We start from the raw sequence: 22600 nt of genomic DNA, 5'->3' as shown, positions 1-22600 counted from the left end.
ATAAATGAAAGCTTGATAGTCATGCTCCATCATGGGCCAGGAAATGAGGAGTCCATGATTTAGAAGTGGTTTTACAACTCTGGAACCCAGAGTAGAATTACCTTTCTAACTTTCCATGCCCCTTCACTTTCTTCAAGTCCACCACCCCACTGCCTTATCTGCCAGCCACTGCACATCTTCAGCTACTCGGCTGTTCCAGCATGGCTAAAAGTGTTGTAGTTTTGTGTGCAAATTAGAGACATGATGATTATTTGCCATAAAACCCAGACTCTGCTGAATGACATTGCTGTAAGGAACACACTGATCATGTAGCCCATGCCACTTTCACTTGCTCATTCTCTCATCAAATTAAATACTGTGACTTTACGATAGGTCACAAAGACAGTTACTGGTAGCGCCAAGACTAGAACCCAGAAGCCCTGACTCCCAGTCCAGAGAGCTTTCTAGCATAACCCAGGTAAAGACAGATAAAGGAGGTTTGAATAACTCCAAGAGTCACTTGAATTAAATGAACTTTTCATGTATTTAACATTCAATAAATGCTTGTTAAAAACTGACCATGTACGAGGGTTAACTTTAGTAGAAATTATATTGCTGACCCCATTCTCTTGTGAGATGAGAATGAGCAATGATTTTAGGATTAGCAATTTTTTTTGGCTATTTTGTATGAATTTGACCAATGCTCTCTCCACTTTAGTCATCCAGAGGGAAATAGGCTGATATAGAGGTGATTGTTGGGTTTTTGTTTTAAACTTAAATCTTAACTTTCTCTCCAGACCCCTGCACTTAGGTTGAACTGATGGTGGAGTTTCTTTAGCACAGGAACTCAGGAAATTGCCTTGTCGGGTTCCCACAGTCAAGTTGGCTGTCTCTTTGTGAGGGCCATTGCCCTGGCCTCTCGCTGACGCTATCCCTGGCAGGTCCCAGAGGCAATGGTATACAAATGCTATATTGGTAACTGTGAAGTTATAGGAAAAGGTGATGCCTACATATCAAGTACTATAGAATTCCGTTTATTTAAGGCCTTCCTAGAGGAGGAGTCTTGGCTGGGTCTAGAGGGGAGGCAGTTCCTTCCCTGTTGATTGTGTTGTTGGCTGAATAATATAGAATGAGGCCAACGTTGTGTGAGAAGCTAAGGTAACCTCTATTGTGAAGGAGGTGGGAGAGCTATGTCTTTTGCCCAGCTGGGAAACGTCATACCTCATCCTTAATTTCCTGACTTGGCAGAGGGGAATGCGTTGGACCTCACTGAGACTACAGGGATCAATGCCCTTTCTTCCCTTTAGAAACCTTGTTTAGCTTTGGTGTGAATGCCTTTGATCTCCAATGGCCCCAACTGTGGCCTCCACTTGTGTGAAAAACCTGGGCAGGGGTCTCCATGAGGGAGCGTAGGAAGCAGCGGCCTCCGCGGGGCCTGCGTTAGAGCACGCTGCTATAGGGTTTGGGGAGGAGAGGGAATTTCTGGAGGCGAGAGCCTTCATTGCAGGGTTTTAGAGGAGCTGATCAGAAGCTACCTGGGGAAGCCTAAGGCAAGGTCGTGAGACACAGAGGCAGCAAGTGCAATGGGAGATAGTTTAGCGAGAATGTGCTGATGCCCCCAGCTTCTTTCCCTGATGGCCCAATGGGGAGAAGGCGCCTCTCACCCTGAATTGGGGAGGAGCTGGCTGGACTCCAACTCTTTCTTCTTGAACCTGGCCTTTATCCCCCTTGCTTCTAGCAGCTCATGGATGTCCAAGGGAGTGGCCTAAAACAAGTCTTAATGCCCAGGGCTGATCATCGTGCTCTGAGCTGGGGAGAACCAGGCTGGTCCAGGCTCCTCAGGTGGGCTTTCTCTCTATTATCAGCCTCTCTGGGCACCAAAGCTGGCACGCTATATCATGAATCCCAGGACCTTGGATATCAGTTTGTCTCTGGACTATAGCAGTTAGTCTGCAGACAAGTACATATCGACAGTCTTGAGCTTAGTACCCTGGAGGTTACAAAAAGTCAAAAGCCACTATTTTATTGTCACTCTGTGCCAAGAACTTTATTAGCATTATCTCTTTGATTTCTCTAACAAACCAAAGAGATAGCTGTTATTAGATCATTATTCTTTTTTAACTTAAATTTTATTTAAAAAATTATTTTAAGTTCAGATACAATTAACATAACACATAGTATAAGTTTAAGGTGTGCAATGTGTTGACTTGATATATTTTTATTTTACAATTTAGATCATTCTTATTTTACAGAAAAAAAAGTGTATGTATATTATTACCTGAAATCAGGTAACTAGTAAATGGTGGAGCCAGGATTTGAAGAAACTTGAACTCCAAAGCCTTTGCTTTTGGTCACTACACTAACTAGGGGTCTGAGGTGAAATGGACCTTGAAGAGAGTGAAATGCAGGTAGCAGGGTGGTGCAAATTTAGGGATTCACTGAATATCGATTTTGTGGGTATTTTGCATACACTAGTTCATTCAATTTTTGCAACAACCCCATGTGGCTAGTATTGTTATCACAACTTTGCTGATGTAGAAAGTGAGGCTCAAGGAGATTAAGTGACTTCTCCAAGATGATCCAGCTAAGTGAGTGACAAAGCCAAGACTTGAACTCAGGTAGGCCCTAACTCATAACTGGTAGGCCTTACCTGCCCTAGAGGAGCTCCACTTTCTGTCCCCAGGGTCTGGAGGACTCCAGGCAGAGGAAGAGCCCATTGCCTTCTTGGACCAGCCCACCACCACCCTTCCAAGGGGAGCTAAAGGCTACAGCTTCCTGACCCTCTGACACCCTGGCTAGGGCTGGGGGTATAAGGCCTCCATCTGTGCAGACTCAGTCTCTTGGACCCCAGACCTTGGTTTGCTGGGCTCAGGGAGCCACTTGGCATGTTCTAGGTGTCCATGAGGCTGGAGGACGTTCTGGCAGCCCTACCTGGAGGAGGAGCATTGGGCCCTAGGCTATAGCCCCACCTGGTTTTGCCTTTCTGGCCCCTCAGGCCCTGGCCTGCACTCTTACATTTCCTTGTTGCCCCTCTTCACCTGCCCCTGCCAAACTCCTGTGATCATTGCACAATTGTCTGCTTTCAGCCTGTGTTCAACCTAGAGATCAAACTGGTGCCCCATAGCTCTGAGACACCTCCCATCCCCTCACTGGTACAGGGGAGGAGTTCAAGACATCCTTTTCTCAGTCTGATTTCTCTCTTTCTGATATTTTATTTTCCCCAGATTGGATTTAATAGATAGGCATTACACAGGGGTTTTAAAAAGTTTAGGAGTCTCCTCTGATAAGGTCCCCTTGGTGTAATGTGGATTTTAAGCACTTTGGGCATTTTTCATCCCCCACTCCCCATCTTTCCAGAAGCCTGTGCTAAAAGGCAGCAGAATAACGACTTTGCTACTACCCCAAACTGGAAACCAGAGTCTTAGACCTATTGATTTAGTTAGTTTTTTTAAAAAAATAAAATATTTTCCCTTTTAAAATAGATATTAAAATAATAGATGCTTTTGCAATTGAAATAAAACAAGAATGTAGCTGTCGCAAGTGAACCCTTCTCTCCATCACTCCCCCAACTCCACCCCGCTTGCCTCACAAGATCACCACTACTAACCATTTGGTCCAGATCTCTCTTATGTGTGTTTTCCTTTTCTTAAATAAAAATGGAATCACCCTATAAATAATGTATTAGCACTCGCTTCTTCCCCATGATATAGCACAGATTTCTTTTACAACACGAATGTTCGTACATTATTTGTATAATTTTAAGATTTCGAAGTAAACAATAAAAAACCATAAAGCTTTTCCCTATGTCATTAAGGATTTTTCTACAATATCATGTTTAATGGCTGCATGGTATTGTGTGACTGGACCTTAATGTCTCTAATTAATTCTCCATTTGTGTTGTTTCCAGTGTCTGACAGACAAAGCTGTCGCAAATATTTTTTGTCCATATATCTGTGTGCACTTGTGTGGCTCTTTCTGTGGATCAAATCCTTGGATGGGAATTGGGTCAAAGGGTATCAACGGCACAATGCAGAGGGGCAGATTGCCCTCCAGAGGGCTGGGGGTCCTCTGAAAGCTTGTTGGACTTTCTACTCAACTTCTTCCACTTTCCCGAGCCTTAGGCTTCTCCTCTGTAAATTGGGAAGATGATGGTACCTACCTCGGGGATATGGTGAAGATTATATGAGAGAAGAAGCGCAAAGTGCTTAGCGCCTGACACACGTGTCGTGCTCACTAAAGGACAGCCATTATTCAGTACCATTGGGGCTTTGAGGTCCTTTGGGCTCCACCTTGTTTCTTTGATGGGGATAATGCTAACAGTTTCCTAACAGCAGCCACTAGTGGCAGTGGGACAAATGCAGCTGAGAACAAAGCCTGGATGCAGAGTGACCTTGTCTTTACTCTGGTGGCAGCTCTCATTCCAATTTGCCCTCCTTAATGCAGTCAATGCTGGCAGAAACAAAGGAAACCAGGGGTCTCATCTCCATCCCACCTCTCAGGAGATGGTGTCGCTTCAGTGGGCACAGGATGGGGCCCAGGAAGAGGTAACCTCAGAGAAACGGCATAGCTGAATCCAAATCTCCCCCTCTTGGACCCTGGACAGCCCCCAGTACAGGCCCTTTCTCACTGGGATAGAGATCTTGGGCTCTTGTTAAATGAATAGTTCTAGGAGGAGAGAAAAAGCTACTCCCAACTCTCAGACCCCAGCAAGGCTGTGGTCTCAGAAGCCTGAGCTCTGAGTGGGGCTGATTACCAGGAAAGGCAGAAGCAGCTAAGCCATAAAACTAGAGCTTTAGATCAGCAGGGTCAAGGGAACTAAGCATCTTTTGGGCAGGGACAGATGGCCCTGAAAGGACAATGGGGACATTTTGCTGTGCCTAGCTTTGAAGAAGACTGATCTCCCCCTCCCCATCCTCTCTCCATAGGAAAGATAATTGGAGACAGTAATTTCATTCTACTTACGTTTATTGTTGCCAACCTATCTCCCTCCACCCCCTTCATATTTACACCAAGCCCTTCCCCCTAAGCTAGTTTTACCAGAGTTCCTGGCAGTAATTCTGGAAGTTTGTCCACTAAGCCAGCAGTCCTAAATGTAGTGGGCCTGTTTTTCCCTGGGTCATTTTGGCCCCAGGGAAGGGTTACTCTGAAAATCAGGGCACATATTTGATGTTGGGGTCAAGGGAGGTCTGCATCAATAGATACTCTCCCTCCCCTTCTGGAGCTCCGGGTACATCAAAACCTTCAGCAGAGTTGGGATAGTGGATTCCCCATTGTCAAGTGTGTGCTTTCTTTGCTTGTAAGGGCACATACAAGAGGTATGTGGGTCCAGTTGGCCCAGACTCACATCTGGCTTCTTACAGGCCATTCTGTAAATGGAAACCAGACCTGCCCATCTGCCACTGGCCTTCGGGGAAGTGTCATCTGCGAGGGCCAGGAGTAGAAGGGGAGGGTGCACATATTATGAGGTATGGGGATTCTTTTAAGCTTGGGGATGTTGCAGTGTGGTCTGAGTTTTGTGGGGAGGTTTGGAATGGATGAGCAGGAGGAGCCATTTCATTTGCGAGTCCAAGACTCCTCCAGCCTCTTCAGTAAACCCCACTGGTGTCTTGGGCCACAGGTAACAGGAGAGCAGACATTTAATGTCACAGAATATCAGAGTTGGCAAGGCATTCTTTTTTTTAAAGATTTTTTTAATTGGGGAATTGGGGGGATGGGAACAGCGCTGGGGACTTGGGGGAAGGGGAACAGACAAGTTGCTGTCGTTTTGTTCTTCAGTCTAGTTGTGGAGGACGTTGCTTCACTGGCCCAAGTTGGCACCATCATTGCGCTCTTCCCGGGCAAGGCACATCAGTCGCCGGCTTCTGGACGGCCGCTCACTGCGGCTGCTGGCTGCTCACGCTGGCTGCTGGCCACACACAGTAGCCCATGGCAACCCACTGCAGCAGGGGCTGCAGCTTATGCCATTGCAGGCGACTCCCGGCAGCCCAGCTCCAGGTTGAGCTGTTGTTCAGCATCTTAGCTGTGGAGGGCAGTGTCACTGGCCCTCATATGTGGGATCCGAACCGGGGCCCTCTGATGTCCTAAGCCAGCTCTTAACCATTGCGCCACTCGGCCGGCCCCCCGGCAAGGCATTCTAATCCCAGCCAGTCCTAGACCCAGATTGGGGAAGGCACTTGGTTCAAGTTATATAGTGCTTTAGTGGCTAAACCTCTGATAAAGTTAAGAAGTTAAGCAGGAAAGGTACATGTGGCTTTCTTCAAACCTCTCAGCCAGTCCTAGACCCAGATTGGGGAAGGCACTTGGTTCAAGTTACATAGTGCTTTAGTGGCTAAACCTCTGATAAAGTTAAGAAGTTAAGCAGGAAAGGTACATGTGGCTTTCTTCAAACCTAGTGAGGGCAACCTGAATTTACATGGGATCTATTAGATTCCTTTTAAATGGCCAGCTTCCCTAGAGTCCTGAGACTGAGCTGAAACACTGACTCGGCACCCTTTTCAGGAGCAGTACCACAGGGGAAGGTGCTGTGGTGTCGAGGAGAATTTGGAGGCATTGGTGGTGCAGACATGGGTGTGGAGGCTCCTCTGTGCCCCACTTGCTGTGGCAGTGGCCAGAGAGGGTTGTGCTGTCAGTAGCTGGTGGAGGGAGGGGGCAGTCAGGTGAGATGTGCCCTCAGTGGCTCCTCATCCACTCTAGCCAAGCCTGTAGGGCCCTGGCCAGCCTCTGTGGCCTCTACGTGCTCTGGGGGGTGGAGCAGAGTCTGGCTCAGCGCCAGTCCTCCAGTGCGGGCCACTGTGGGAGGCCAGGCCCATCCCCATGGCCTGTGGTGCTCAGGCCTAGCCTCGGCCCGCTGCCACCTCCACTTAAGGTTCCCCAGCCAGAGAGAGGCTCTGTAGCTGCTCCTCAGCACCTGCCAGCTCCGCCTCATCGCGCCCGCTCTCTGAGCCCTCGAAGCAGCCCGAGTCACGTGGAATGTCACCCTTGAGGTCCGACGAGGTGTGCGCAACTGGCTCCTGGCTGCTCTCGGCACCCTCTTCTGCCTCCTCGCTGCCGGCTGCTAAGGGTAAGGGTGGGAGACAGAATATGGGGTCTTGGGCCATAGCAGGGAGGGGATCAGAAGCCCCAGGGAGCTCTGTGGGGATAGGGACCCTGGGGGTAGGGACACTGTAGGCAGTCTCTCCCTCTGGGCATCCACCACTACCTCTGCCTTTCTTGTGTGGTTTTCAGGCCCAGGAGTTCAAACTTCTTCAGCAGTAAGCCAGGAGCCAAGAAATCTGCCCCGGAATCCTGGCTGTGTCATTACCCTGCTTTGAGGCCTCAAGTCCATGCCTTACCTTCTCTGGCCTTAAGTCTCCCCTTAGATCCCAAAGGGAATGGGGCACAATCATCCCTTACATCCCTTCTCCCTACAAACTTTGCCTGAGACTGGAATTCAAGAGTGGAAAGCGTCTTCCCACTGCACAGGGCCCTCGAGCAGAGGCCTCCCTTCCCTTGACTGCCAGTGGACACCCCCACCCAGCTCCTATACCCACTCACTGTCATAATCCAGCAGTAACTCGGCGGCTGTGAGCAGCTTGGCCCGGTGCTGAGGGTCTGTGATGTTCAGCTCGTTGAGGTGTGTTTCCCGCAGCTCTTTGAAGTCCTCCAGTGTCTGGTAGCCATTGAGAAGCAGAGTGGATGTGTGCTCCTGTGGGCAGAGGCAGACTACCAGTGTGGCCGCTTATAAGCCACCCCTGCCTGGGATCCTTCCTTCCCCACCCCCACATAGATGACATGCATAGATGACATGCAGTGTCCCATCCCTGGGGCAAGGGTGCCTCCCTTGATTCTAGATGCTAGTGCAAGCCCAAGCTCAAACCTCCAAGCCGATGCGTTCCAACAGCTCATGCAGAGTCTTGGGCTTGGGCCTCTTGCCCTTGCTCTGTCGGCGGCTGGGGCGGGCAGGCCCCACAGCCTCCTCAGGCAGCACATCCACGTAGATGAACTTGAAAGACCCCAGCCTGCCATTGAGCAGGCCCAACCATGTGCCCACAGGTGGCTTTTCAATTATCTGAATCATATCTCCTTTCTGTGGGAGGAGAGGAGAGCAGAGCAGATCAGGAGAGAGACGAGGGGTGGTCCAGCAGCCTCTGCTTACACTGTTCTACCCTGGCTGAGTCCAGCCTCATTTATGGGTGTAGCCTGCCAGGCTCAAGTGGGAGCCCGGATGCCAATCTTACCTGCAGTTTCAGCGAGTCGTGGTCATAGGGGCTGGGAGTGAAGTCGGTGTGGACTCGGGCCCGGCCACAAAAGGGCCCTGTGTACTGGGGGGCTGGTGGTTCCTCCCTGAAGCTGCCAGAGCCTTGGGTGGGGCTGCAGAGCTCACTGCCTGCAAAAGATTGCGCAGGGAGGAAGGTCACCTTTGTCCTAGGACAGCTGGGGTTATGTCCAGCTGGTGCCTTCCAGGCCGTCTGTCTATAAATCCCAGGGCTACATGCTGGGGAAGAAAGCTGGGTGCTGGCCAGTCTCACGCGGTGGCAGGGATTCTGACCTGTCCCCTGGACCACACTGCTGGAGCACAGCTTCACCTCCGGAGCTTCAAACATGAGAACAGTTGACCACCGAGGGAGAAACAGCTTATACAGCAAAGATGGGCAAATTGGGAGGGCTTCTAGAGACCAACTGTGCCAATGGACAGAAGAAGACTGAGGCGGGACAGGCCAAGTGACCTGCCCAAGTCCTCTCATCTTGTAATTGGCAGCACTGCGTCTACTACAATACACTCCAGGTCTTCTGACTTCCACTCCAGTGCTCCTCCTACCCAAGAAGCCACACCGCATTCATATTTTACTTTCTCTACTTACTAAGACTCAGTGTCTAGTAACAATGTCACCTGGAAACTCAGATGAGCTATTTCTCTCTGGGGAGGGTGGGATGAGGGGTGTTTTAAATGATTTTCAGTCGGAGGACAAGGAGCTGTTTGGAGAAAGAGAGAAAGAATAGGGAACTTGGAACTAGCCTGAAGGGTGAGAAGGACAGTGCCTCTGCAAGTCTGCAGCCCAGCGGCTGAAGGCCTTCCTCTAGGCAGGGTTGCCAAAACCTCTTGTCCAGCCCTGGGGACAATTAGAAGGTGCCAAGTGGTACCCTGAGCCCAGAAAACCAAAGTCTGTGGTCCAAGAGGCTGAGTCTTCACAGCTGGAGACCTATGACCCCCACCCAAGCTCAGAATGTCCGAGGCCCAGGCAGCTGTAGCCTTTAGCTCCCCTTAGAAGGATGGAGGTGGGCTGGTCCAAGAGGGCAATGCCCTTTCAGGGCCTGGGAACAGCAAGTGGAAGCTCCTCTAAGGCAGACCTGTGTTCAAGAATGGGTCACCTTGGGCAAGTCACTTAACCTCCCTGAGCCTCAGATTTCACGTCAATGAAGTGAGAATAATAATAGTTCTGGACCCAAAATCGTGAAGATTTAATGTGAAGAGGGCTGGGAAAGTTCCCAGCAGGGACACCGTAAAGGTTCATTTCTCTTAGCCCCTTGCCCCCAAGACAGCAACCTGCCTGGCCCCTAAAGCAGTCCTTTTCTTCAGACTCAGCAGGTGTTCCCTCCCCTCCCCTACTCACCTGTGGACGCCTGGCGGCTGAGTGTCAGGAGCTCACGCTCCTCCTGCTCTGGAAAGGCCAGCACCATCTTCTCAGGGCCGGGGCTGTCCAGGTTGCAGTCTGGAGATGTCGGGGAGGGTGAGCCCTCCTCCAGAGTGTCTGTCTGCAGGGGAGGGGAGGCAGGAAGCTCTGAGAAGCCTCGACGGAGGCACACATGTGGCAGCCCCGGGTGCAGAGGAAGTGGCCTGGGCTTGGCGGAGGACTAGGGGCCTGGCTCCAGCCCCAGCTCTGCCACGTAAGGGCTGCATGGTACTCTTAGAGCCCTCGTTTTCTCTTCTGTAAGGTGGGAATGACAGTCCTTGCCCTGCCCACCTCACAGAATGAGGCTCAGTTGGGGTGCTGTGTGAATGTGCTTTGTCAGCTTAGAGTGCCAAGGTATGTGCAGAGCTTGGACTCCAGCTGTTGCTGAGATACAGTCAAACAGACAATAGTGCTGGAGAGTTACTACTTTTGACTGTGCTCCCATGTGACAGGAACGCTTGTCATTTCACTCAACCTTCACTTGAGGATAAATATTTGATCGTTCCAAGTTTCCAGATGAGAAGTAATGGAGGAACATACCCAAGGCCATGCACGAGCCCCCATCTAAGTCAGCCTGTCTCCGGAGCTCCTCCACCTCACCACACCTCAGTGCAGAGGTAACTCTTTCACAACTGGCTCTCTGGGAATAAAAACCCTGATGTGGCGCACTCACCAATTCCTGTGTTGTAAATACTTCCCACCATGACCAATGTCATTCTACCACTGTGACCAAGCAGCACACCGTCATAGGCTATTTCCTCCACACAGAGGTTATAGATTCAAATAACCTCAAGGGTGTACAGAATAATGGAAGGCAGCCCAAGAATTACGAAATGATGAGTTTTGAGGATTGACTGTATTCTTTTTATTTTTAATATAATGTATTTAATTCTAAGTTTATATCATTTAATTTTCAATAACGTTGTATTTCACAACTGCCTCACAGAATTCCTCATAATGGGACCAAGTGCTGTCCCGAGCTGGTATGAGCCTGTACTAGCTGACTCTAGCATACCATTGCCTTGGAGCCTCCTGTAGGAACCACGAGCTCACCAGATTGTGTTACTTCAGCTATTTGGCTGTGCCTGTCCCATACCTGTTTGTCCGGTCATCCCTCCTTGGGCCAAAGCCATCCTTCTCTAATTTTCTCTCATGGGGCCCTCTTCAAATCAAGCCTTCCCAATCCCGGGAGCTAGTTCCAAGGAAAACTTTGAGGTGGATGGATTTGCCTCAGGCTATCTGATCTCCTTTTCAGCTGCACACTCTCCTCAGGCTTGCCTTCTCAAGAAGCTTCTGGTACCGCAATTTTCATCCCTTTTCAGACCCCCCCCCCGGTCCCTCAGGACCATGGTGTCTTGCTGTCATGTCTGTGGCTGAGTGAACTCCCCTCCCATGTGAACTTCCTTATTGTATTGAATTGGCCCTTCAGGCATGGTGCCTGGGCAGCGGCTATCAAGGTGGCCATACTCATGGCCTGACAGAGCGATGCCTGGCCTACCTCTCCCCACCCCCTTCCCCGAATCCCCAGTCTCACCATCTCCTCTGACAGGGCCTTCACCATCATCTTGCCCATCTTCCTGTTCATGGTTCGGGAAATCACAGCCCTCCACTTCTTCCCCAGCTTTTTGCCACTCTTCCCAGCATCTTCTGGGGCAGGAACACCTGAGTCATCTTCTGGAATCTATGATAACAAACAAGGAAATCCAGGGACCTTGCTGACTCTGCCTGGGTCCAGGACTTAGTGGCAGCAGGAGGCCTTCAGGTCCTGGCAGAGGATGAAGGGGGTGGGACTGAGAAGCTCCCGTCCCCTTCTCTCTTAGCACCAGTTCTGTCCACAGTCTTATTCATTTGTAACTGGAAATAATGCAGGTAAGTTCTGGGGGCCCAGGATTTTGGTGGGTAGGAGAGGTGGACCTTCTGTATTTAAGCAGACTTTGCCCCACCAATCCTAAAACTCCTCTTTCCCCTTCCCTCCCTCCAAGCCAGACTCCCCCAAGGAGCCTAGGAAACTTACATTATCATCCAGATTAAATTCCTTCTCGCTCACCACTGGGGAGCTGGGTTTGGATTTGGCAAAATCCTTGAAACTGCTGGAGCGCTGAAGTGAGAGCTGGAAGAAGCAGAGATGTTGCAATCAGTGGTACTAAAATGATTGGTTGAGTAAGGAGCTGTTCCTGGGCAGAGCCCTGAGGTCCCAGGGCTAATGAGGTGAAGCGCCAAGATGTCCTTGGGGTTTCATGGCTTCATCCTGTTTTCAGCAGAGAATGGCCCCTAATGCTGGCCCGAGAGCAAGCTCCTGACTTCAGGAGCCTCCGACCTCTGTTAGGCCTCAGACTAAGCCCACATTTCCATCAGTACTTAAAGTTTGGGCCCCAGAACCCTGGAATGAAAGACTAAACTAGTCAGAGGAATCATACACAAGGACTGACAATTAAGTTCGTGTACTTGTTGCAACGATGTTGTTAACTTTTTTTTATATCAGGGGGATTATTCATTATGAATTTGTACCAACTAGACAAATAGTTAACCAAGTTTACTATTTGGAAGTGCTGAAAAGGCTGTTTGAAAAAGTTAGATGAAAACGACCTGAACTTTTCACCAATTCATGGCACTTGCATCATGACAATGCACAAGCTCACATGGCACTGTCTGTGAGGAAGTTTTTAGCCAGTAAACAAATCACTGTATTGGAACACCCTCCCTGCTCACCTGATCTGGCCCCCAATGACTTCTTTCTTTACCTGAAGATAAAGGAAATATTGAAAGGGAGACATTTTGATGTTATTCAGAATATCAACAGTAATATGACGACAGCTCTGATGGCCACTCCAGAAAAACAGTTCCAAAATTGCCTTGAAGGGTGGACTAGGTGCTGGCATCAGTGCATAGCTTCCCAAGGGGAGAACTTTGAAGGTGATCGTAGTGATATTCAGCAATGAGGTATGTAGCACTGTTTCTACAATGAGTTCACGAACTTAGTTGTTCAACCTCATATCTCCTCCTACAGGCGTACCTCCACACAAACAATAGCATCGCTTTTATGTAACAGAGCAAGTCCTCCCAAACCCCACAGCCCGGCCTCCATGGTCTGGGCCTGCTCCAAGCATGGTCTCCCATCACCGTAATAGTGGTAAACACATTAGGGCCCCCAGCCTGGTGAATATGTGTCTGGAGAAGAGCAAAACCATCCCCCCAGGAGTCATAAGACCTGGCACTAGGCTTTCTGGAAAACCACAGTAGTGGCAGTCAGAGAAAGTGCCCACAGATTGGAGATAGAAATGATGGGTGGTCATTCAGTAACAGAAAGCTGCCATTTTCTATCTTCATCTCAGCTTTTAACCTTAGCCACTCGTGTGATGAGTTGGCTACGGATTTTGTGTGCCAGTGTTCGGAATTTTAGGCCTGCCCTATTGTTTGCACCAATGAGACTTGTTTTCGGGAAATGAGCTCTGTTAACTGGACAGGCATGCGCATGCCAAGACAGCAGCAGAAAGCAGGGCCAGGCAGGTAAGAGGGCAGGTTTTAGACAGAGGGAGTGGAGACTGAGCCTGAGTCAAGATCAACAGTCAGGTCCACAGATACACACAGGAACCAGGGTTCACAGATGACCAGACAGATAGAGCGGGATAGACTGCAGACACAGGAGGAGATAAGGGCTTGAGGAACTGAGCCTCAACCCACACAAAGCTGGAAGTTTCACATCCTCTTTCCTACGAAAGCAGGGTCCAATGCCAACCTCTCAGAGCAGGGGCAATATCACATGCCCCCCAACACAGACACCATTGGCCCCAGAACCTGGGGACTGCAATGGAGCACTTTTATTCTCTTGACTAGTCTTGACCAAAGGCACATCAGCAATCAGGGTCAGGGACTGCACCTGCCTAGAGGTTGCAGCAAGCTAGCTGACCAGAAACCAGGTCAGGAGTCAGGCCAAACTGACACCACCACCACAAGGGCCTCCTGGTGAGGCACCTGTAGCCTCCATCAGAAAGCCTCTTCTGTGCTATGTTGGCGAGCTGGGAAAGGGGGGCACGAGTGGGGAGGGGAAAGCATGGGGTGATGGCTCTGGTTCCCATGCATTCCCTCTGTCCTTCTTCCTTGGTTTTCCCCACCTACTATTCTTTCCTCTTTTTCTCCCCTTTTTTTTCTCCTCTCCTCCACTTTCCATTTATTTCCTCCTCTTGTATGACTAGGATGCAGCTGCCTGGATAACTTCCTTCTCTTACTGCCTGGAAAAGAGGGAACAGAGACAGGGTGGGCACCAGGCTAGCCTGCTATTTATATGCCCATGGAGCCTTCTCTCCACCACCTTAAGACCAGGAGGCTGAGAGTCGCCTCTAAAGCCTGAGGGACTGACAAGCCTGGAAAGCAAGCAGGGGGCCGGAAGTTAGCTTTGTTGGGGCAGAGTAAACGCACTGCCAGGCTGCCCTCTAATCACAGTTCTTTCCTTTTCCTGTCATTAATCTTCAGTCTGGGGGCTGGAAGGGGGACTTTTGGCTCCTGGGACCTTGTGTCATGGACCCTCTGTCCCAGCTTTAGCCCAAGATGGAGGAAACCATCCAAAAGGGCTGTGGGGGCGGTGCTGGGAGTTGGGCTCACATGGAAGGGGCTACACAAGTTCTTTGGGAGACCAGGGTCAGGGCTGGCCAGAGTGGTCTTTTGCCCAGCACACCGCCAACTTCAGGGGCAGCCCCAAATGTCCCGAATACCTTCTGATGTCCCCACCCAGGTATGAGTTGAAATCTTTGAGTCCCTTTGAATGATCTGCCTGGTCTCTGTTTGGGGTGAGGCCTCCCTGGGGTCCTGCCCAGGGGGGTGGTAGAACCAACCATCATTTTTCATGTTTAAGGGGAACATGTGAGCCTCTTGGAAAGAACGAATTTTCTGGCATCAGATGTTGCTAGGTTCAATTCTGGGATGTGTGACCTTTGGCAAGTTAACCTCCCTGAACCTCAATCTCTTCATTTGGTGTCAACTAGCAAAGGTTCAAATCTTGGTTCTGCCATTGACCAGCTGTGTAAAGCTGGGTTAGTTACATGGGTAAAATGAAGGCAAGAACACCTACCTCACTGGGTTTTTGTGAGGATGGGAGTGAGTGCCTGACACAGCCACTCCTCAGTGAATGTCCAAATGTCCATGTATGCCTTAGCTTTTCCTATGACCCACTTCCAGGCTCTTACCCAGGGCATTCCCCACTCTCCCCTTCTCTATGGCAACCATAGTTTCTCCCCTCCTTCAAAACCCAATTTAACTGGAAATAACCTGCATGCCCATCAACTGTAGAACGGATATATGAATTGTGACAGAGACATACAAGAGGCTAGGACATCACGATGAGCCTAGTACAGCTATTCCCAACAATATGGATGACTCTCACAGATACACTGTTAAGCAGAAGGGGCCAGCCACCAGAGTATACTATATGGTTCTTCATATAGAAAGTTCAAAATCTGGCAAAACTAATCTGTGCTATTGGAAGTCAAGTCAGTGGTTACCCTTGGGGAAAGGGGGTGTGTATGGACTGCAGGAGCATGAAGGAAGCTTCTAGAATGTTGAAAGTGCTCTATTTCTTGATCTGGCTGCTGTTTGCATGGGGGTGTTCATTATAGAAATTCATTAAGTGGGACACTTATGATTTATGCACTTCTTTGTACGAATATTATATTTCGATAAGCAGGTTTTCCAAATCCAGTTTTAAAGGCACTGTCCCCTGCAGGAAGCCTCCCCTAATAGCCCCCTCAGAGCCTCACAGTGCCCCATTGATAACATCTTTCCTTGTTTCCTAAGCAAGCTTGGCTTTCCCCAGGTGTCTCCACCACAACTACTCTTAACTCATTTCTTTACCAGTCATATACCTAGCTCTCTCTGGGCTCTAGGCACTGGCCCGTGCGTGCATGGGAATCCAGTAACCAGGGGTTAAATACCTCCTTTGTGCCTGGCATCCTGTCAAGTGTTTCCTGTGTGCCAGCTTACTACAGCCTTACCACAGCCCTGTCATATGGCCCTAGTTCCCAGCTCAGGAGACTGCGACTCAGAGAAATGAAATGCCTTAGGCAGTTACGCGCCTGGCAGCAGAAAGAGCAGAGGTTCAAACTCATGTTTGTGACTCTTGAAGCCTGGGCACGTTGCTGTGCTCAGAGCTTACAAAGTCACCCCACTACAGAAATGGACTGAGTGCAATGGTGACTTCTCGTGGCATTTGCAGGGAGCTACCGGGAGAGCAGGTTGGAGCATGGCGGAGGAAGGATTCAGGTGTGCTTCATAGAGTAGGAGGTGAATTTGAGCTGGGCCATGCAGGGGAGCCAGGATTTCTCCAGGAGTTGCTGGGAAGGGTTTAAATGACAGTTAGTTAGGGATATTCCAGTGTGGTGATGGAACGGTGGGTATGCCTGTGCATGTGGTGGGAGGTAGAGCAGAAAAGGCCACAGTAGTCCTTTGCCAGCAATGCCAAGGAACTTGGGCGTTAGCCTGTGGGAAAAACAAAGCACATGCTGGTGGGGGTGTTCTGCTAGAGGCATGCTGAAGGAAGGGAGCCCAGGGGATGTAACGTGCTGGGATTGGGGGAGAGAGGAGCAGGGAGTGACAGGAAGGAGAGAACAGTTGAGCACTTGAATGGGAGCTCCGAGTCCTCCCCATTTCCCCAGGGGAAGAAGGTTTGGTGTGTGGTGGGAAAGTAGGGGTGTGGTGGGGTAGGACAATCCTTAGGGGAGGCAGGTCCCAGGACAAACCCCTATCCACTTCCTACACCCTAACAGATCAAAGGGAGTACAGAGAGAGACCCTGATTGAGGCAAAAATCTGCAAAGGGCAGCCAAGGGGTATGTGCTCACCCTCCACTCAGGGGCCTCTCCAATCCTCCATGATGACAAATAGGTGCCACATCCTGACCCCACCATCCTGGAGGGCTTGCTCCTGCCTCTGCTTTGCTGCCTGGAAGGTCCCTCACTCCACAGCCATCTGAGCTCTCCTGCAGAGCTCTCCTACTGATATGTTGAGTCGTTCACGCTCATCAGATTTTTCTAGTGCTTTTGAGATCAGAAGGGGACAAGAGAGTAGAGGGAGAAATGTTTAATACTCTGGAGACTGACCATTCTTGTTTTGGCTTTCTGCAATTCAGTTTACTAGCTGTGTGACTTTGGGTCAGTCTCTGAGCCTTGGACATAAAATAGGGATAAAGGCAACATCTGTCCCTAACTTGCAAGGTTGTCGTGAGGAGCCAAGCAGCTAAGGGATGGGTGGGGCGCACAGCGCAGCCTCTGGCACCTGACGAGCTCTCACTCAGTTCTGGCTCTTAGTGCTATTAAGTCTTGTTTTCTCTACTTCAGGGCTGGGAGCCAGAGCTTGTTCTTCTTTGCCGTGTGCTCCTCACCACCACTTATGCCTACAGCATGCACCTCCTTGTGTGCACCTGCAGGAACTTCACAGAAGAACTCTTGCATTGATTGTTCCAGGTGATCCATGCGACCTCAGCCTCCTGAGTGGACAGATCAGAAGCTATCCCCATTTTCCAAGATGAGGAAACTGAGGCCCAAAGGTCAATGAACTGTCCAAGGTCCTACGGCTCGATCTTGGTAGTATTCCAACTCTGCTTTCCTGCCCCCTGCACAACACTTTCTCTATCTGACAGGCCTGGGAAGAGGAGCAGGGGCAGAAGAGAGAGCCCTTGTTTCCCTCCACCACGTCACCTTACCCTCCGAGGGGAAGGGACTTGCCCAACGTCACAGTGCTGGAGCTGGCTGCTCGCTGCCTCCAGGCCCAGGGAAGATGCTGTCTCCACCTTCTGGAAGCATACCTTGTCTTTTCTAAGGGAACTTCCAAGGTTTGAGGGTTGGAGAGTGACTCTGGAGGCTGGCCCGGGCTCTGGCAGGGAGGGGCGAGCTTTGCCTGGACCACTCTCCCTTAGAGGACCACAGGGGCCTTGCTTCCCCTGAAAGAGGCCTGGGGGAAATTACAGCCAGCAGGCACAGAACTGGAACAATGGAGGTGAAGAAAGAAGATGGGAACTTCTGCCTTCTGTGTGCTCCTGGCACTTCTGCCTGAGGTGGCACCAGGGTCCCAGTGTCAAAGTGTCAGCTCTTTCTCAGACTCTTTCCTCCAGCTCAGCTCCCCTGTGGTTTGGGGCCCAGCAGTGTCTATAGCAGTCTTGGCTTCCCACCCCCGTTAGGCAGAGAACAAGGGGAAGCAGATCGCTCACCAAGGAGAGACAGCCAATGACAAATCTGCTCAGCCCAGTGCCACGCAGGGCTTGGACAGGAAGGTGACAGAGCCTGTGTGAGAACTCAACAATCGCTACCCCACCCCCGCCCACCTCCACTGCAACCTTAGAGAAGCAGCTGGGGTGAGGAGAGGACGGCTGGAAGTGGCAGCCACTCCAGGACCTGAGATGGGGCAAGATGCACACACCAGTGACCTGAAGCTCAGCCTCTCAGCTGTCTCGGCCTCGGCCTGGGAGTTGCTCCCCTGACAAGGGGATTCCCCCATAAGGCACCTGGGCTGAGCTCTAGGGGAAACAGTGAGCGCCTGCAGGCCCCAGATCTTGGCCTGGGTTTAGGCCTGATCCTTTTGGACCTGGTTCAGGCTTGCTTTGGGATGTTCCTAGGATCCCGCTGGATGTGTGGGATGTACTTTCTGATTGCCTGGGAGAATTCTATAATGAAATAAAATAACTAAGTCTAGAAATCCCCAAATCCAAGTAAAGACATCTAGATCTGGCAGAACCTACAAGGAATCTCCTAACCCAGCCTCTGCTCCAGGAAGATGAATACCTCTGCTTTCCATGGCAGCTACTTTGCTTCCTGGCCTTTAAAATGTCCCCACTAAATTTTTCCTTCTTAGCCCTCACTGCTACTCCCTGTCTCACCAGCTTCATTTTTCATTCTTCACAAATAATTTCTCCCCACCTGGGAAGAACCTGTATGCTCCCTGCATCCCACGGCAGGTTTGGAGTCCCTCCACCCCATCTCTAGGTTGGCCCCATTGCCAGTGTGCCAGGGGAGCTACAACAGAGCTGAACCATGGGACCAGAGTCCCGGCTACAGTCAAAGGGCAGGGGTCCTGGGAGCCTCACGGCTCCAAGTGGGGTGGCCCAGCAGGACCCTCTGAGTGAGATGGGTCTTGAGAGGCCATGCTCAGGCAGAAGTGGTGGCCGGACAAGTGTAGGGAAGATACAATGAAGTACAGTCTTAAGATTCAACTTGAGAATTGTATTTTCTGATTCTCAAATTCTGATCCAAGATTCTAGCCCCTAATTTTAGGTCTCTATCCCAACATTGTAGGGTTGAGATCTATAACTCTAGAATTTTAAGAGTCTATTCTAGAACTCCATTTCTCTAGAATTTTGGAAGTATCCTCTGTACTTCTGTTATTTTAGTAACCTTCGGGCCCCTGTCCCATTGCCCTTGGAAGAGCGGCCCTCGCCTACAGACTCAACATGTGGCCTTTGGCTCTTCCCACTTCTACGAGTCCTAGAGGGGATGGGTTGGATGAACAGAAGGAATGAAGAAGTGAGTTCCCAGAGTTGGTCCTCACCTTTTTCTTCTGAGTGGGCTCCTTCTCGCTGGCGTTGGAGGGCTTGCGGCGCAACATTGTCCTCCGCCTTGGTGATAATCCGTCCTTACTCTCCTAGGTGTTGCGATTCAGAGGCCTCTTGCTCAGCCTCGTCTGCGCTGTCCAGGGGGCACGGCATGGACCGAGCCTCTGGCTGCCACTCTGACTGCTGTACTGGCAGCTTAGGGGTGAGGGCCATGGACACCCGGCGGCAGCAGCATACAGGAAGCCCTGCCACGTGACCTGTTGTTACAGCAATCGCAGCCCCTGTCGGCCCCTAGGGAGGAAGGAAGTCCCAGCTTCAGTCTCCAGAGATTCTGATGCAGACGGCTCTTGGGTTGAACAAGCAGAGAAAAGTCCCTATCCTGCCATCTCATGTCAACCATCACCCGTTCTTCTGCTCTGTCTCTCCAGAGGCAGCCAATCAACTTGACATTATATGGCTTTCTCTGGCCTCTTATCTCACTGACCAGAATCTGAACCATCTCTCTGCCTATTGGGCCAATCAATGTTCCTGGTCACTTTGCATCACCAAAGTCATCACTGCCATCATTACCTCTACTATCACCCCTACAACCATCACTCCTATTTATAGCCATCACCTTATAACCATCACCCCTCCAGTCATCATCATTGCTGCTCTCAGTCTTACAATCATCCTCCTCACAGCTGTCACTCTTATGGACATTACAACCAGTACCCTCACAGTTCTATTACCCCTACAACCATCATCCCTACAGCCATCACCCCTACAACAATCACCCCTGCAATCATCCTCACTGCCATCAGCATTAATACAGCCATCATTGATAGAGCAACTACCCTACAGTCAACACCCCTCAGCCATCTTCCTCGGGCTGCCTCACTACTGCTTCTATGAACTGCACAGCCATCATCCTTGCAGCCATTACCCTTATAAACACTATTACTAGAGCCAGTCACCCCCACGGATGCCCTCACCCTTATAACCATCACCTCTCAGTCATCACCCTACACTATCATCCCCTTTGCCACCACCACACCTACAGTCGTCCTCACCAGAACAGTCACACCTTAGAGTCAAAGCCCCTTGGCCATCACCCATATATTTATCACCACCATAGTAATCACACCCAAAACAAATGCATTTGCAAGCAACTCCACACCACCAGGAAATGTCCCATTCAACAGGCATATCTTGATGCTTATGTGCTAAGTTTAGAATGGATTCTCTGTGGCAGATATTTTGATAACTCTAATGACTTATTGTTATCAAAAAGCAATTCATATTCATCATATACAATTTAGCTAATAGATACACATAGAAAAGAAAATTAAAATGTTCTCCATAATTATCTTCCATAATGTTTGGGTTGATATCTTTTTCTGTTTTTGAACATTTAGCTATGTGTGTGTGCTATTTAAAAAAATATCATATTGCACAGAAAGCAGGTCAGTGGTTGGCGGAATGGGGAGAGGAAGGAGAGATCAGTAGGGGTACAAAGACCCTTTTGGGGGTGATGAATATGTTCACTATCTTGATTGTGGTGATCGTTTCATGGGTATATACATGTCAAAACTGAAGTTGTACACTTTAAAACGTGCAATTTATTGTAGGTCAATTATACCTACAGAAAGCTGTTTTAATCTATTTTTATTATTTTTTAAATTAAATGTATTAGGGTGACATTGGTTAATAGTAATCTTTTTAGAAATTAAACAAATCATACTTCCCAAACAGTGTTGGTACTGCTTGTCACACTGAACACAGGATCATTAAGGTTTTTCTCATGCTTTGAAATAGTCTTCAACTGTGTGATTTTAATGGCTGCCGAGCAGCCCATTATATGACTGTACCACGATTATTTCACCAAGCCCCTACCCATGTACTTAGGTTGGCCTAATTTTTAAAAATCTTTATTGCACATCCTTAAGGTAAATATTCACACCCACGATTTTCCCCTTAGGATAGATTTCCAGAAGGGGAATCCTGGAGTAAAAGGTACACATCTTTTTAAAGCTCTCCACTGTGGTACTTGAGAAATCCTGGGCTGGACTTCCCCTGTTCCCAAGATCTTCTCGTGACTTTCTCCCTCCTACCCCTCAGCCTGCTCCATGCCCTCCGACCATTCATCCGTCAGTAAGTTCAGGAAAGACAAGGTCCTTCTTCCTCAAGCTGAAACCACACTTCATTGGCGCAGCCTGCCTGGCAGAACCTTCAAAAGATCGGCGCTCCCAGCTGAGCACCCTCAGCTTGCTTCCCCGCGGACCTGGGCCTGCGCATTTCCAGCCTGAAAGTCTCTCACACGCAACGTGGAAACTGAGCGTGGAAACTGTTGAGGCTGCGCAGCGTGGGAAGGAGCCTGGCAGCTGGTGTGGAGGACCTAGCGGACCTTTGGTGCCCAGCGGTGTGATCAGGGCCAGGGAGACAGCCTCTCAGGGTGCTGGGTGAGGGACAAGGCTGCAAGGCCTTGGGGCAGCTGGGGCAGGGAGGGAGCCGCTCACAGAACCTTCCGTGTCGCCGGCCTGCGCACACGATGTGCACCGCTTCCTGTTTGCTCAGCCCAGGCATAGAGCAGAGCTCACACTCTAACCGCAGAGCCTTCAAAGGCAGCCACCTAACCAGACTGCTGAGAAAAGGCTCTGTGTGTGTGTGTGTGTGTGTGTGTGTGTGTGTGTGTTTGAGTGAATGTTTTCAGCCCTACCCTTCTGTCTCCTTTTCAGATCTGTTTCCTCTGGTCAGCAGACCTCATACTGGGGATCCAGGGCTCCCTCATCCCGACTTGCCTTCCCCCAACTTTTCTCTCCCAGCAGATTGCCCTGGGCCAAGTCCCATTAGGTCAGAACCCAGCTGGCTAATGGGTCCTAAACATGTTTTTAATAGGTTTCCCCTCTAGGTAAAATTTGCATTTTATAGGTTATATTGCAGGTACACAGAGCCCTCAGCTAAAGAAGTGATGCAGGTCAGTAGTTCACTGAACAAAGCCACCTCAAGCTTCATAATGAGCTGGCATACAGGACCTGGGAGCTAACTCTGGGCAGAGCCTGTGCTAGGCACCTTGAGGAGATGCACAATAAATATTGGGTTGTCGGAAAAATCATGACACAGTTTTGCAACAAAAGACAGAAAAAAATACCTCATGACTTTTCCGACAACCCAATAGTTGTCAAGGTCACTTGCACCTGGGAGCTTGCATCCTAGGTGTGCAGCAAGCTTACATTTGCCCAGCACTTGTTCTTTGCCAAGCACTACATTAATCCCACCACAACCCCCTGAGCTAAGAACAGTTTTCCTTTATTATCTGAGGTGGATGGGTTCCCAGCCTCCCCACCCCGCAGATACCAAAATCTGCAGATGCTCAAGTCCCTTAGTTGGCCCGCAGTATCTGAGGGTTCAGCATCCAAGGATACAGAGGGCCAACTGTAGTTTAAATTGGGATTATTATT

At 49.9% G+C, this 22600-nt stretch overlaps 1 protein-coding gene across 3 annotated transcripts; it reads right to left on the bottom strand.

Moving 5' to 3' along the window:
- Window positions 1-6026: 6026 nt before the first annotated feature.
- SASH3 (SAM and SH3 domain containing 3) lies at window positions 6027-19881 on the bottom strand. 3 transcript variants are annotated; one of them, XR_002125273.1, is made up of 9 exons: window positions 19157-19869; window positions 11644-11739; window positions 11164-11310; window positions 9570-9711; window positions 8196-8344; window positions 7835-8044; window positions 7513-7663; window positions 6368-7033; window positions 6027-6241 (listed from the first exon to the last, which is right to left on the bottom strand). XR_002125273.1 is itself a non-coding variant. In XM_019653909.1 (8 exons), the coding sequence occupies exons 1-8, from the start codon at window positions 19211-19213 to the stop codon at window positions 6840-6842; spliced, it is 1143 nt and encodes a 380-aa protein (XP_019509454.1). In that variant the 5' UTR covers window positions 19214-19881; the 3' UTR covers window positions 6027-6839. The 3 variants fall into 3 exon arrangements, 2 of the variants coding, with proteins under 2 accessions (XP_019509454.1, XP_019509453.1); XM_019653909.1 differs by having other exon boundaries at window positions 6027-7030; window positions 19157-19881; XM_019653908.1 differs by having other exon boundaries at window positions 6027-7033.
- Window positions 19882-22600: the final 2719 nt, after the last annotated feature.

The sequence above is a fragment of the Hipposideros armiger genome, unplaced genomic scaffold (genome assembly GCF_001890085.2).
Source record: "Hipposideros armiger isolate ML-2016 unplaced genomic scaffold, ASM189008v1 scaffold_210, whole genome shotgun sequence".
Lineage (NCBI taxonomy): Eukaryota > Metazoa > Chordata > Mammalia > Chiroptera > Hipposideridae > Hipposideros > Hipposideros armiger.
The sequence above is the reverse complement of the archived record's forward strand: the minus strand, read 5'-3'. Positions and strand labels throughout refer to the sequence as shown.